Source organism: Palaemon carinicauda, chromosome 18 (assembly GCF_036898095.1).
Source record: "Palaemon carinicauda isolate YSFRI2023 chromosome 18, ASM3689809v2, whole genome shotgun sequence".
Taxonomy (NCBI): Eukaryota; Metazoa; Arthropoda; class Malacostraca; order Decapoda; family Palaemonidae; genus Palaemon; species Palaemon carinicauda.
Window position 1 is genome coordinate 28,662,100 of NC_090742.1, and position 15,000 is coordinate 28,677,099.

The 15,000-nt window shown below is 33.0% G+C and overlaps 2 protein-coding genes across 3 annotated transcripts in view; one reads left to right on the plus strand and one right to left on the minus strand.

The window, feature by feature from the left end:
* Positions 1 to 15,000, minus strand: part of LOC137657738 (cytochrome P450 2L1-like) — a 238,311-nt gene that overhangs the window by 202,460 nt on the left and 20,851 nt on the right. The window lies entirely within an intron of this gene.
* Rab3 (RAS oncogene family member Rab3) overlaps positions 1 to 15,000 on the plus strand; it is a 201,020-nt gene that overhangs the window by 150,772 nt on the left and 35,248 nt on the right. For both annotated transcript variants that reach the window (XM_068392205.1, XM_068392204.1), the window contains exon 3: positions 7,384 to 7,502. In XM_068392205.1, the coding sequence (XP_068248306.1) occupies positions 7,384 to 7,502 (119 nt within the window). The remainder of the gene's footprint in view (positions 1 to 7,383; positions 7,503 to 15,000) is intronic.

The following is a 15,000-nucleotide window of genomic DNA, read 5'->3' on the forward strand; positions in this document are numbered from 1 at the left end:
TTTCTTTCCTTAAAATCTTTTGAACATATATTGCTACTTGTTATTAATTGATCTATTTCATGATTTACTTTTCCTAGTCCTACAAGCCATTTAGTTCCAAAAGCTTATACAAATGTACCTCATTCACTTTGCCACCTTGTGTATCAAACTTCCTGAGTACTGTTATCCCTTAAAACCTTAAGCTTGGGTCAATATCATTCACTTATTTCCTTTAAAATAGTTTGCAACACCAGTTTATCTTCATTATTTTCAATCATCACTACATAGCTATGTGAGCATTAGCCACCCCCTTTTACCAACAAAATTAATCGAAAAAGTTTACACCTACATCTGCCCAAGAGTTATTAAATTACACTACACATAAAAACTTTAAATCACCAGGGAGATAATTATAGCCTATATTTGTTTCAATCCCTCTATTATATTTACACCTAACCAGTCACTGTCCTGGGTATGGTTGTGGTAGCCTATTGGAAACGTCCCTGCCTGGCAATCTGTAAGAGAGGAGTTCGAGACTTGCTCAAGCTCAGTAGTTTTTAGTGTCTGTAACTTCAACGTCCTTGTGAGATAGGGATGGTTGGTGTTTGCTAGAGCCTACAGTATAGGTCTTCCTGCTGAGTCATCAGCAGCCACTGCCTGGCGCTGATCATATACATGTATGGCCAGTACTATAGGGCATTGTCGTGTCCCTTGCCTCTGCATTTCATGCGCAACCTTTAAATCTCTATATATTCTAACACATGCTTCCCTTTCACCATAAAACCTTTTACCCATTTCGAAAAAAATACTTTTACAACGAACCTCCATTACTTGCATCGTACATATTTCATCTCCATCAATTCTATAATCATTTTTTACCATGTTCTCATATGTCGCAGACTCTTCCTAGTTTTAATTCAAAACTTTTCATAAACTGCTTCAGAAAGAATTCACGAGACATCCTTTTTTTTTCTTTCTTTCTTTTTACAGAAATCTACACTGCTTTTCCATTATCAATATTTCTGCCATCTGTATTACATTTATAATAGAAATCCGAAATCCCACTTTGTACATTCCACAATGATTGTTTATTTTCAAAAGTAAAAATACCAGCCACTCACTCACCAAACACACACACAATATGTTATATATATATATATATATATGTATATATATATATATATATATACACACATTCATACCATACATACATGCATACATATATATATATATATATATATGTATATATATATATATATATATACATATACATACATGCGTGTGTGTGTGTGTGCAATCTTTCTTTAATTACTAATACACTGTGTGCTCATCTCATCTCTCTCCCCCAAAAGCCTTTCACTCTCAGCCTTGTCTTTTATTCGCGCCGAGCCCTTTATGCTCTCGCCATCAACATCAGCTGCAGAGGCTGCAACATGAGGAAAGGGATTTAAAAGTGGTATCAGAGTCGACGGCATCATATGGAACTTGCAAAAAAAAACTCAGGGCCAAACGATTCTCATATCTTTTTTTTTTTAATTATAGATGATTGTTACTTGGAAGATTAAATAATCTATAGTTTAAACTTCTTGGATAGATTGGTTAGTTTAAATCTTATTTCCAATATAGATAAAAAGTTTTCGCTGTTCTTGATCTGATGGCAAAATCGATTGTTTAGTGTGACAGGCCGAGAGAAGGTTGTGACTCAAGGACAGGATGAAAGTTTATTATAGAACACTCTCTTTAATATACAAAAGCTCAAAGTAACAAGAAATTTCATGTTCAAAATCGACACCGTTACCGGTGAGAAAAACAGACATGTTTATTCAGGCTCTTTTTGGTGCGAGGGAAGAGCGAAGATACAAGCATAATATATACACAAAATGAACTATGTACGATCGTGTGACACACGGCTGGTACAAGCGGGAGAATACTGCAGGTCTTTTCAAGAGTGTTTAATTTCACTTTGAGAAAGCTAAGAGATTTCATCCAAAGGAGGATTTATGATTGAAATTGGGAAAAGATGCTGTAATCCAAAAAATATTGGCATCTCTCTCTCTCTCTCTCTCTCTCTCTCTCTCTCTCTCTCTCTCAAGACTACGATGACTGGGAAAGTTTTATTTTCTTTTTTTTTTTTTTGGATAGATACCCCCTTATGTGGAATAAATAATTTATATACGGATGAATTATTTTATTCATGAAGACAAAGCTCAATTCAAAATCATTCAACCATTTCTAGTATGGCAAAATTTAAACACTACAAAAATAAAATTTTACGGCTGAATTCGGATATATATATATATATATATATATATATATCTTATTATCAATAGAAATGTAAGTACACTTCATACATAATCAACAACCAAACCTTTCGTTCCTCTGCCGAAGAGATTAAAAAGAGATTATGTATTTACCGATGTTTGTCTGTTAGCTATGTCTTTTAGTAAGTATAATAAAAGGTCACATGCGGATTTTACTGAAATCTAATGGAGGAGGACCTGAATATTTTTGAGTTGTAAATTTTTAAGTGTGCGCACTGGCTGGGATATACGTCTTCGGAGTGATTTTTGGTTCAATTCTTTTTTATTTTTATTCAATTTGTGTATTATTCATCCATTCGATACTATAGTCCATTTCTTTTAGCGATGCATATTTGCACCGACTCGCGGCGGTGCCCTATTAGCTCGGAAAAGTTTCCTGATCGCTGATTGGTTAGAATTATCTTGTCCAACCAATCAGCGATCCGGAAACTTTTCCGAGCTAAAAGGGCACCGCTGCAAGTCGGTGCAAATATGCATCGCTAAAAGAAATGGACTATGGTTTGTTAATTAGATCACAGGAAAAGGTGGCACTTTGTAAAGGCCAAATTATATATTTGCCCAAGCGTCTGTCGTTGTTGTATTTGTCATTGATAACGATATTAATTTGATAAGCATGTTTTTCAAAATGCCACGACAAGAGACGAATTGAACTGACTACTTAATAGCAGACAAATATCCAGTTCACATCCTCCCTGCAACGCGAAGTTGAGTTATATACAGAGAAGTTCACTTTTGCCAAATGTAGTACATTTACCTAATGCTGGTAACAGGCCTCGAGTATTATTTCATCTTCCACCAGTAACAAGATAAAATATTGATTAGATGATGCAAACTCTGTTGGCAAGATAGACAAAAGATTCCAGAAAATTTGCTCTTCCCAAATCTCTTACTAATAAATATCCTTGTCTCTACTGAAAACTGCAGATTCAGGTTCCAATCACCTGGAAATTGAACGTAACAGTAAAACATTAGTAGCCATCCCAAAAAGTCACTGATGACTAAGTTGTCAAGGGTATGTGCACCACAATTTTGACTGTTCATCGAATCTCTAACTACACGGGTACATTTCAGGATTTCCGGTAATCTCTAAATGAGCACCTCTTTAAAGCATACTATCTATTTTATAAGAATCTCTTGACGTTGATAATGGAATACGCCTTTTAATGTCTTTGAAGCTATGATTTGGAATCGGCCAAAAAAAAAAAAAAAAAAATTATTTATTTCTATAGAATTTAGGTCATATGTCAGGGGCTATGGAGGTCATCCAACTCCGATGGAAAAAAAGATGAGTAAAATGGAGGCAACGTACAAGACTAAAAAGTGGGTGCAGATTAGGCCCTATGACCCTTGTATACTTTCCAACTTCTATATTCCCAGACATATTGTAATATGTATCCCTCTGAAAACCTTGAATTGTAACTAGAGAAAGGAAATGAAGAAAACTGGCCCGTGACGGCCACCGAAATGCTCAATATTTCCCAACAGCGGCAGTTTTAGCTCAAAAATGACTTTCGAGGAAAACTGTGTATCAAATTAGCTTTTGATCGATATGACAATATCATGCAATATAACTTCAGTTCCCATGTTGAACATAAATCGCGTATTTCAAGTCACGAATAGACATGAATATCACAGAATGGGGCGTTATTCCAAGATTATTATTATTATTATTATTATTATTATTATTATTATTATTATTATTATCATTATTATTATTATCTAAAAATTACACATTTAAGAAAATACATCAAGATTAATGATCATATAACATTACAGCTTTTATAGTAGTTTACAATGACTTGTTATTACCGAATCTTGGCACTTATCAATAAATCCATATACTACTTTCAATACTTTGCTCGTTAGACTTGTGTAAATTACTGCATATTTCAATGGCCTTCTTAGTACCTACTACAAGTACATGCGTAAATTATATACGAAAAAGCTTTGCATTTATTCCCGTGCTTGTCGAGATGTGTACAGAATCGAGGCATTTTAATGAACAATAATAATAAAAATAATAATAACAATTATGATAATAAAAAGGGCAATGATAATAAAATTAACATTCTTATTTTAGCATTCGCCATATACAACTAAAAAAAAGCTATATAGATATTACTAAACATTTATAGCCATCACTCCGTTCAACGAAGCTAACAGATGCTAACAATGAAATTACCCAGATGTGGCCAAGTGCCTTTTCCCATCTAGTGTAAACTATAGGAACGCTTTCCAGAACGGCCGTGTGTTACAGATCCCTTCCATCGATCTGTCCCGAACCTCTGTTGGCGTCACTGTCTCCTTTATCGTAAGCAGCCGAGGCAATCGCAAGATGCTAATCGCACACTTTTTTTTGAAAATGGATAGATCCTTCGGTACACTTATTTCTGGAACATCTTGTTATCCGCTGGATTTAGTCTCATTATTATTAACTCCGCCAAAGAGATTAATAAATTTTTTTTTTTCTTTTCTTACTTGTTTACTTGTTTTGGGTTTAATTCCAACCCTCCACTGAAGTCGAGTGAACTACTTCTCGGGCGAGTCCATATCAATCACTTAACGGAACATTTTCATTATAAGTTATACAATTCCTTGATTGTAGCATCTTCCAAATCATATGATCTTGTGAAAAGTAATGTCTTTAGTTTCTTAAATTCAATTGCTCCGTTTAAGTCCTTCATTTCAGTTGGCAGTTTATTATAATGTCTAGGCGCACAGTAGCTAAAAACCCTTTCACCAAATTTACTATTTGTCCCCCCCCCCCCCGAGGATTATGTCAAAACTACTCAACGGATTTTTTGACTAAATTTTCACCACAGATAGATCCTAAGTCATGGGCGATGCCATTATATTTTGGAGATGACCGGATCCGGATTCTACATCCAGATTTGCATTTCTCGTCATTTTAAAGATAACGTCAAAACTACTCGGATTTTGACGAAATTTCCACCATAGTTAGAAGGCCATGGATGACTCCATTAACCTCTGGCAGAGGTTACACATCTGTAATTGCTCTTGTTATTATTATTATTATTATTATTATTATTATTATTATTATTATTATTATTATTATTATTATTATTATTATTATTAGTTAAGCTACAGCCCTAGTTGGAAAAGCAGGATGCTATAAGCCCAAGAGCTCCAATAGGGAAAATGTCCCAGTGAGAAAAGGAAATATGGAAATGATATACTACAAGAAAGGTCATACACAATTAAAATCAAACATTTTAAGAACAGTAACAACATTAAAAAGGATCTTTCTTATATAAACTATAAAAAGAGACTCCTGTCTTTTTTCATCGAATAGGCTATTTTGCTGATCCCGGTAAAGTAGACAAACGTGATTTTCAATATCACTTTATCAGTCCAGGTAAAATAGATCCCCATGCTTTTTTGCCTGCCATATATTCATTATGAATTTAGATAGGGTTGAAAATTTGAACACAGATTTAACCCGAATGTTTATCGATAATCATAATTTTCAAAGACAATCTAAAATCTTTTCCACTAGGAAATGTCTATTTATTTTACCGAGACCGGCAAAATAGCCTCATCCATGTTTCATCGAGAATCTATTTATATAGGCCAAGTTCATCTCCATACGCGCTTCAGTTTATTTAATGGAGGGTTGATTTATCGAGGAATATGTATTATCTTTACATCTTTGATTGTTCCATATTAAACATGACCTTACAGATAGATCATCGTTGATTTTGCCTCTGTATAGTCCAAGTTGTGGAATGATCTTCCTAATCGGGTAGTTGAATCGGTAGACCTTCAAAAGTTCAAACTTGCAGCAAATGTTTTAATGTTGCATAGGTTGAGATAAGTCTCTTTTTATAGTTTGTATATGGAAGATCTGTTTTATGTTTGTTTCTGTTCTTGAAATATTTTATCGTAATTGTTCATTATTCCTCGAATAGTTTATTTATTTATTTTGTTCCTATCCACTCTGGGTTATTTTTCCCTATTGGAGCCCTTGGGTTTATAGCTTCCTGCTCTTTTCAACTAAGCTTGTTGCTAGTAATAACAATGATGATAATTTCAATACTATACAGTCTAAGGTTTAATTCCATGGTAAATTGTCTTTATAGTGAGGTTTCATATCCTTGCGAAGGAACCTACAGTCCAGAAATTTTGCGTGTACGTAATATCTATGAATTTGCTATAATATAAACCTGTTGCATACTCTCAAGTCCATTTATTTCGAGTAAATTTCTCGAATTTCATCGAAAAATGTTATTATTCCAACAATTTCTATATAAAAAAAGGCTACAGCCGAAGTAATTTCTGTTATTACGTTTCCTATTTTCATATCCAAACCTGCTGCGAGTATTTCAAAGATTTCTACCAATTACTTCAAAGGAAAAGGAGTCAGTTACGACAACTCTGTGACATGATGGAGACGACTCTGATACAATATAGCCTTCGTTAATTCCTTCTGATCAATTAATCCATCACGGAACTTGAAATGTCATGGGTATGATTACATCGTATTTTAAAACACACACACACATTTTATATATACAGTATATATATATATATATATATATATATACATACATATACATTTATATATATATATACATATATATATATTTCTATATATGTATATATACACATATAAATACATACATACCACAAATGCAGTCTTCTTTAGTCCACTGCAGGACAAAGGCCTCAGACATGTCATTCATGTCTGGAAGTTGGACAGTTTTCATCAGCACGATGGCCAGTGGCGGATTAGTGATGGTGGGAGATTTTCGTCTGATCACTCGAAACAAACCAACCTAGTACCCCTTTGCTGATACGCAAACCCTTTCACCATGGTATTAACTCACTCAGAAACTAAGTTTTATTCAATACATTTCTGAAAATTATCTTCCTCTCAAATAATGCCATTACCCATATTATTGTTGTTGTTGTTGTTGTTTACTATCAATTATTAATAATTATTATTCATCATTATTATTATCATTATTATTACCATCATCATTTTCATTATCAGTATCATTAGCATTATTATTATTATTATTATTATTATTATTATTATTATTATTATTCTCTGTCTCCGCAGGATACAGCCGGACAAGAACGGTATCGCACCATCACTACGGCCTACTACAGGGGAGCTATGGGCTTCATCCTAATGTATGACGTCACTAATGAGGAGTCCTTTAACAGTGTTCAAGACTGGTGAGTAAGCAATAAGATTTTCCTTTTGATTATCAACTATAAATTCCTTAAAAGAAAGAAAAATAAGATTGGATGCACTCAACAAAGAAAATAAGTTTATTTCTGGAAATAATAATAATAATAATAATAATAATAATAATAATAATAATAATAATAATAATAATAATAATAATAATAATATAAAGGTAAAATTTCTAGAATAATAATAATAATAATGATAATAATAATAATAATAATAATAATAATAATAATAATATAAAGGTAAAATTTCTAGAATAATAATAATAATAATAATAATAATAATAATAATAATAATAATAATAATAATAATAATAATAATAATAATAATAAAGTTCCCTCCCCATAAATTCGTCTCGCAACTGAATGTTACTGATTTTCTCCGATTGAGAAAAAAAAAAACTCCCCGAAACGTAACTAACTTTGCAGGCTAATTACGTATACATAGTAGATATCTCAGATTTGTTCAAATTTATTCTACATTGAAAGATAAGTTTGGTTATTGACAAACTTATTTTATATTTGTTCTATATTGAAGGATATAGAGTAGGAAGCAGTGTTATCCTGTATTTATTTACCCGTTCTAGATTATTCGATAGTAATGCCTTGTGCGCTCTCTCTCTCTCTCTCTCTCTCTCTCTCTCTCTCTCTCGAACTGAAGATTGATTTGGTCGAAAGATAAGCAAGAAATTGTCCAACGATATTATACAAAGGGAAGGATTTAAATTGTTGGCGTTAAAACAAAATGAATTAAATCTGTTATAAATCCTGTTCCAATATTGTAACTTTATACACAGATGTTGCGATATGAACATAACCAAGCGCGCCCTCACACACACTTCATAATTTCATTTTGTTTACCAAAAGCTCTTCATCCTATGCTTGTCCTTTTAATTTCGGTCTCGTGTCCTGGAGAAACACTTACTGTCTGTTCTAAGTTCTCCATAACCCTTATTTGTTGTCTCTGCATTTTCATTGAACATTATTTTAGTTTTACTCATATTCATTTTCAGTCCTACATCTCTGCCTTCTATCGTCTCTTGCAAAAAAAGAAATTTTCTTGCCTTATTTAATTTCTTAAAATTCATTTATCATCATTAAGGAAATTAAAAGACTTTTACATATACATATAAATATATATAACATAGAAATGTATATATATATATATATATATATATATAATATATAATATATATATGTACATATAAAATAGATGTGTATATACACATACAGTATACATAAAATGTATATATTTATATATATGGTGTATATACGTGTATTTATATATATATATATATATATATGCATATATTTACATATATATGTTTATTTCGATATATATATATATACATATATATATATATATATATATATGCATATATTTACATATATATGTTTATTTCGATATATATATATATATATATATGCGTTTGTATATATACATATTTCTATATTATAGTGTGAATATAAGCATAAATATATGTCACTTACATATCAATATGTATACAGCATAAATGTCATATATATACATTCATATAATGTATATCATCATCATCATCATCATCACCACCAACATCATTAGCCGTTGCTAGTCCACTAAAAGATAAAGGCCTCAGACATGTCCTTCCACTCCCACCTGTTTAAGATATTTCTATGCCAGTCTTTAACCATAAATTTTCTTAGCTCGTCAAACCATCGTATTCACTTATTTCCCCTGCTTGTTTTGCAATCTCTAGGGATTCGCTCTGCTATTCTTTTAGTCCTTCCATTATCAGTCATTTTCATTATATGTCCTGCCCATGTCCATTTCTTTTTCTTACAAGTTGGAAGAACAACGAATGGGTCTCAAAACTTTGTTTTCCTCTTTGTGAATTTTCAGTAACTCGATAGACGGAATTATTAAAATTTTACCTTTCAGTAAGGCGCAGAATACATCTACATCTCTCTCTCTCTCTCTCTCTCTCTCTCTCTCTCGTTCTAGTTCAGTACACCATGACATCATATCCATTGAACTCCCAAGATTTGACTTTGGTTGTTAACTTCTCATATATGGATATAGAGCTCTCTCTCTCTCTCTCTCTCTCTCTCTCTCTCTCTCTCTCTCTGTGTGGCAATTAAGGTATTCTAGGTCAGTTTACTCTGACATCGCATCCCTGGAACTCCCGAGATTTGACTTTGGTTATTAACTTCTCATATATCGATATGTAGAACTGTATCCACTCTCTCTCTCTCTCTCTCTCTCTCTCTCTCTCTCTCTCGAACCTATAGCCTTTTTCAAACTTTTATACACTAAAATGTACTTTAGTATCTCTATTTATATAAATATATATGTATTTATGCGTATATATTTATATATTGATTTTAGAGTATGTACACACATAAATATAAGTATATATGTGTATATTTACATATATGTAAATACATTCACATATATAAATCCATATATATATATATATATATATATATGTAATATACATATATATACTGTATATACTGTATATGCATATGTATATATATAAACATATATATATATATGTATATATATATATATATATATATACATATATATATATATATATATATATGTATGTATGTATATGTATATACATATATATGTATGTGTATATATATGTATGTATGTGTATATATATACACATATATATGTGCGCGTGTATATATATATATATATATGTGTGTGTGTGTGTGTGTGTGTGTATAAATAAATACAAATATAGACATAGCTATGTATATGCATATATAGGCCCATAATATATATATATATATATATATATTACAATCTACTGATTACTTTCAGTATATATGTACATATTTCCAATAGCCACAAAGATGTTTTTAACCTACTGATTTCCTCATTTTTTTTTTTATTATTTGTTTGTCTGCTTTCAATTAAGGATCTCGTCCGACACACAAAAAATTCGGATAGATACATAGATATTCTGATAGATAGATAGCCGCACATGGACAACACTTCGTTCACTCCTTAGGATAATTATCCAAGTAATTTGAGTAAAGAAAACACAATTTAACGAAGTTGGCCCAATAGCCGAGTAAATAGAATTCGTATACGTGCGGCTATAATCGAAAGGCTAATGGTGCAAAGTTTTGCTCGACGCAGAGAGAGAGAGAGAGAGAGAGAGAGAGAGAGCGGTTTTATGTGAAACGCAAAAGGATATCGGGGACGAAGCCTTAATGGAGGTGTCATAAGCTGTTCTTTCAGGAATCTTACAACATATTTTACCGTATTACAGAAACAAGGAAATTTTTGCACCTTTTGTTAATTAACCTTCACGTTTTACACAGAAGAAATTAAAATTGGTTTCCACAAACGACAACAACGAAATGGCCTTCATCCTTCGATAAGAAAATGCGCAACTTCTTTTGTGGCTTCAACCATTGTTATCTAGTACAATTTCTGGTCTTGGATAATGATGCGTCCTTCAAGGAAGTGCATTATGTCAAATTCGCCGGTTCAACTAACGGCCTGAACATGTTAAAAAGGAGCTAAAATTACTGCAAATTACTCCCAAGTTACTTTCAATTATCTAGAGTTTATAGTTAATTTATCTTCGTATTCTTCTCTCTGTAGAGTTCATTTTACATTATCTCCCCTTCCCATTCCGAATAATATCGCTTCTTTTCTTCCTCCTGAAAATTAGCCTCATTTGGATTTTCGCTTGTATCGAGCTCTCTCTTCCCTTCCCACTCTGCTCCGATCGAGACATACTATTCTTCCATACTCTCGTTTCTCCCCGGATTGTGATCTCCTATTCCCATTGAAATACTCTCCAGTTCTTCCCATTTCTCATCCCCTATCGGTGAGTTCTCGGTATTTTCTTTGTTCACGCTACACCATAGTACACTTATCTCATGCGTCCCGATTCTTTATTCCATAGTTTCTATTCTCTTCCAAATCGATTCATCCCTGGTCCCTTCTTCTTCCATAGAGATTTTTATCATTCTCGCTCCTCTTATTCACATTATTTCCTAGGATGTCATTTGGAATTCATGGGCGATCTTACTTATCATTTACATGAATAATAATGGTAATATTAACAACGATGATTAAGTCAATATCACTAACTACAACAACAATAATAATAATAATAATAATAATAATAATAATAATAATAATTAATAATAATAATAATAATATCATTACTACCAATAATGATAATAAAACAATAACAACGTAAGCTTGCATATATATATATATATATATATATATGCGCCAAAAAATCCAATACCTTAGTGAAAATCCACGAACTGGAGCTCCCACATGTGGAAGAGAGAAAACGAAGGTAATAAATAAATATTCTAAAAAGATAAGAAACAAGGCAGGAAAACATCAATCACAAACGCCAAACAAACTAAGGAGAGTGACGCAGCCAAATTAAAACATGTTATTTTGGGCTTACTTCAAATTTTCTATAGACTTTAGTATATATAAGTGAAGGCTTTTAGCGGTAATTTTAATTCACTACTGTGGATCATAAAGACATAATCCTCACATTTCAAGGATTATTTATTTACCATTTGTGAGTCCCTTCCCTCCAATTACAAAATATCCTTTTTCGTGTATGTATTTTAGGCTACCTTTGCCAAATACGCACACATGCGCAAGACTGGATATAATATAATTTCGTCTGTCTATTTTTATTGGTAAATTTTGGGCATTTAGCCAATTTAGTTATCTTTCTAGAGACTTTATGCATTTTAAACCAAAATAATAGCATATCTTAGCAGTCCATCTTTGCCAACGGTTATATAAGCGGATGAGCAACCTGGAGGAGTAACGAGAACTTTGTTTGTGGAGAAAATGCGCCCCTAAAACTCGAAGAAGTTAATGGCAGGGTGACGTTTTATTTTTTGAGGCAATAAACAAGATATCTCATCGGATTCTACTCCTGACGCCTGGCGGATGATCTTACTGGAATTAGTAAGGGCCGCAGGGGTCACTTGCCTTAGTTATATAATCAATGTGCATCACAAGGAACTGGCTAACCTTTGATGAATCAAGCCAATGAATCCTCAATGGATTTAGTCAGTCAATGGAAAGCGAAGATGACAGAATGGCCCCCGTCCCGGGCATAGCAGGGTGCTAAGAATCTCCCGGTTTATAAATACTAAAGAAAAATTAAAAATTGGTAAATAAAATGTTAGAACCATGAATCAGATTGCGAAGTTACAGCAAGTGAAGAATGAATTTATGAAATATAGACTGGATATCTTAAACGTAAATGAAATAAGTTGTAAGGGGATTGGTAAGGAAACCTTAGACCTTGGATTTGGAAGAGAAGAGCTAGGAATGATCATGACAACAAGAGCAGAAAAGACATTAACTGAGTGGAAAGCTGTAAATAGTAGATTATTACAAGCAAACTTTAAATCAAAGCAGTGTAATATGAATGTTATAGTTTGCTATGCATCATCAAAGGATTTCCCTGAAGAAAGGAAAGATTAATACTATGAAAAACTGCAGAGTGTAATAGATGAGATCCCAGAGAGAGATGAAAATTGTGATTGGTGACTTCAATGCTAAAGCTGGAAGGAATAATAAGGGTATAAAGAACATGATGGGTGCAGAGGGTCTTGGTGAAGTTGCAAATGAAAATGGAGCCTAATTCATAAGCTTCTGTTCAACAAACTATCTTGTCATTAGAGGTACTCTTTTCCACCATAAGGACATCCACAATAAAGATAGAAGGAGAACTCTGAGAAATGTAAAAAGCTATAGAGGTGCAGATACTTAGGTTTGATACAACCCTGTTTCTGGAAGATTAACACAGACAAACACTTGCAATTGAATGTAGGAATTGATTTGCAGTCTTAGAGACTTTGAGAGACGAAGAAGCAGACAAATAATGAAGAATGGTGTGATATTAAGAACATATATCTGTCAATTGGTAGTGAAGTTTTGGGACATGCAATTACAAGGAGAAAACCATAGATATCGAATGAGACTTGGGATACTATCAAAAGGAGACAAAGACAGAAATTGACTGTTGACATTTTTCGCAGAAGTAATGAAAATTACACGGTAAAGCATGCTAAGTATTCCAGTATCGATAGAGGTCAAAAGAAAAGCCAGGAATGACTGTAAATAGTATTTAGATAGGAAAGCAGAGGAGGCTGACAAAGCTATGAATTCAGGGAGTAGCTATGGTGTAATTATCACTCATAGAATTAATAATGAAATCTCTATGGGAGCAAAAAAGAAGCATATACCCATAAAAAAGAGAGCTGGATCTGTTATAAAAACAGATGAACAAAGGCAACGTTGAATGGAACACTTTAGTGAGGTCATGAATAGGAGATACGAAGGGAATAATTTGATTGATATACCTGAAGCTGAGGAAGATCATGATGTGCACATGAATGAATTGAGTGTTTTTGAAGTCGAAGCTATCATTAAAAAACTCAGGAGATGGAAAGCCCCTGGATACGATGGAATAACTGCTGAGATGATACTGACTGAAAATGAAGTGACTCCCAGAATACTCACAAAATTTTGTAGAAAGTGGCGTGTAGAGGCAAAACCAGATGAATAGGAGTTAGGAGTGTTGGTGAAAATGGCAAATAAGGAGACCTGACTGACTGCAATAATTACAAAGGCATCACATTTACGTCAGTTGTCAAGAAAATATATAGCATGCTTATTCTAAAGGAACTAAAGAGAAAGATTGATGAAATGCTGAGATGAACAACCATGATTTCGATAAGGTAAAGTTGTACCGACAAATTTTCATTTTAAGACATGTTGTACAGCAATGCATAGAATATAGAAACCTACTTTTGATGGCATTTGTAGACTATGAAAAAGCCTTTGATAGTGTGCACCAGCAAATTTTGTGGGAGTTCTGTGTTATCATGGAATTCCTCTTAAATATGTAAATTTTATTAAGACTATTCATGAACATAGCAGGTGCAGAGTTAATGTTAATGGAGCCCTATCAAATGAATTTCCAGTGAACAGCAGAGTACTCCAGGGGAATGTGTTGTAGCTTATGTTGTTTATCCTTCTCATAGATTTTGTAACGCATAGATCAGTTGGAGATGGTGGAGAACACTTGGACTGGATTGGTAACAAGAAATTAGTTGACCTAGAGTATGCTGCTGATGCTAGGCGTATTAGCAGAACACCACAGGATTTACAATGCTTGCTTACAGAATGCATGAGACATCACACGAGGTTGGGCTCAAGATAAATAGAAGAGTCAGAGATGAGAACGGAATATGCAATGGGAGGTGAAATATCATTGAAAGGAAAAAGGATTAATGAGGTAGAATCATTTAAATATTTAGGAACTATGTTCTCCAATACAGGATCATTAGACTTGGAGTTTAGTGAACCATTGAATAAGGCAAATCAGACAATGGCTAGGTTAAGTAAAATTTGGAAATCAAATAGCTTGAAATTACATATAAAAATCAGACTATACATTAGTTTAGTGACATCTGT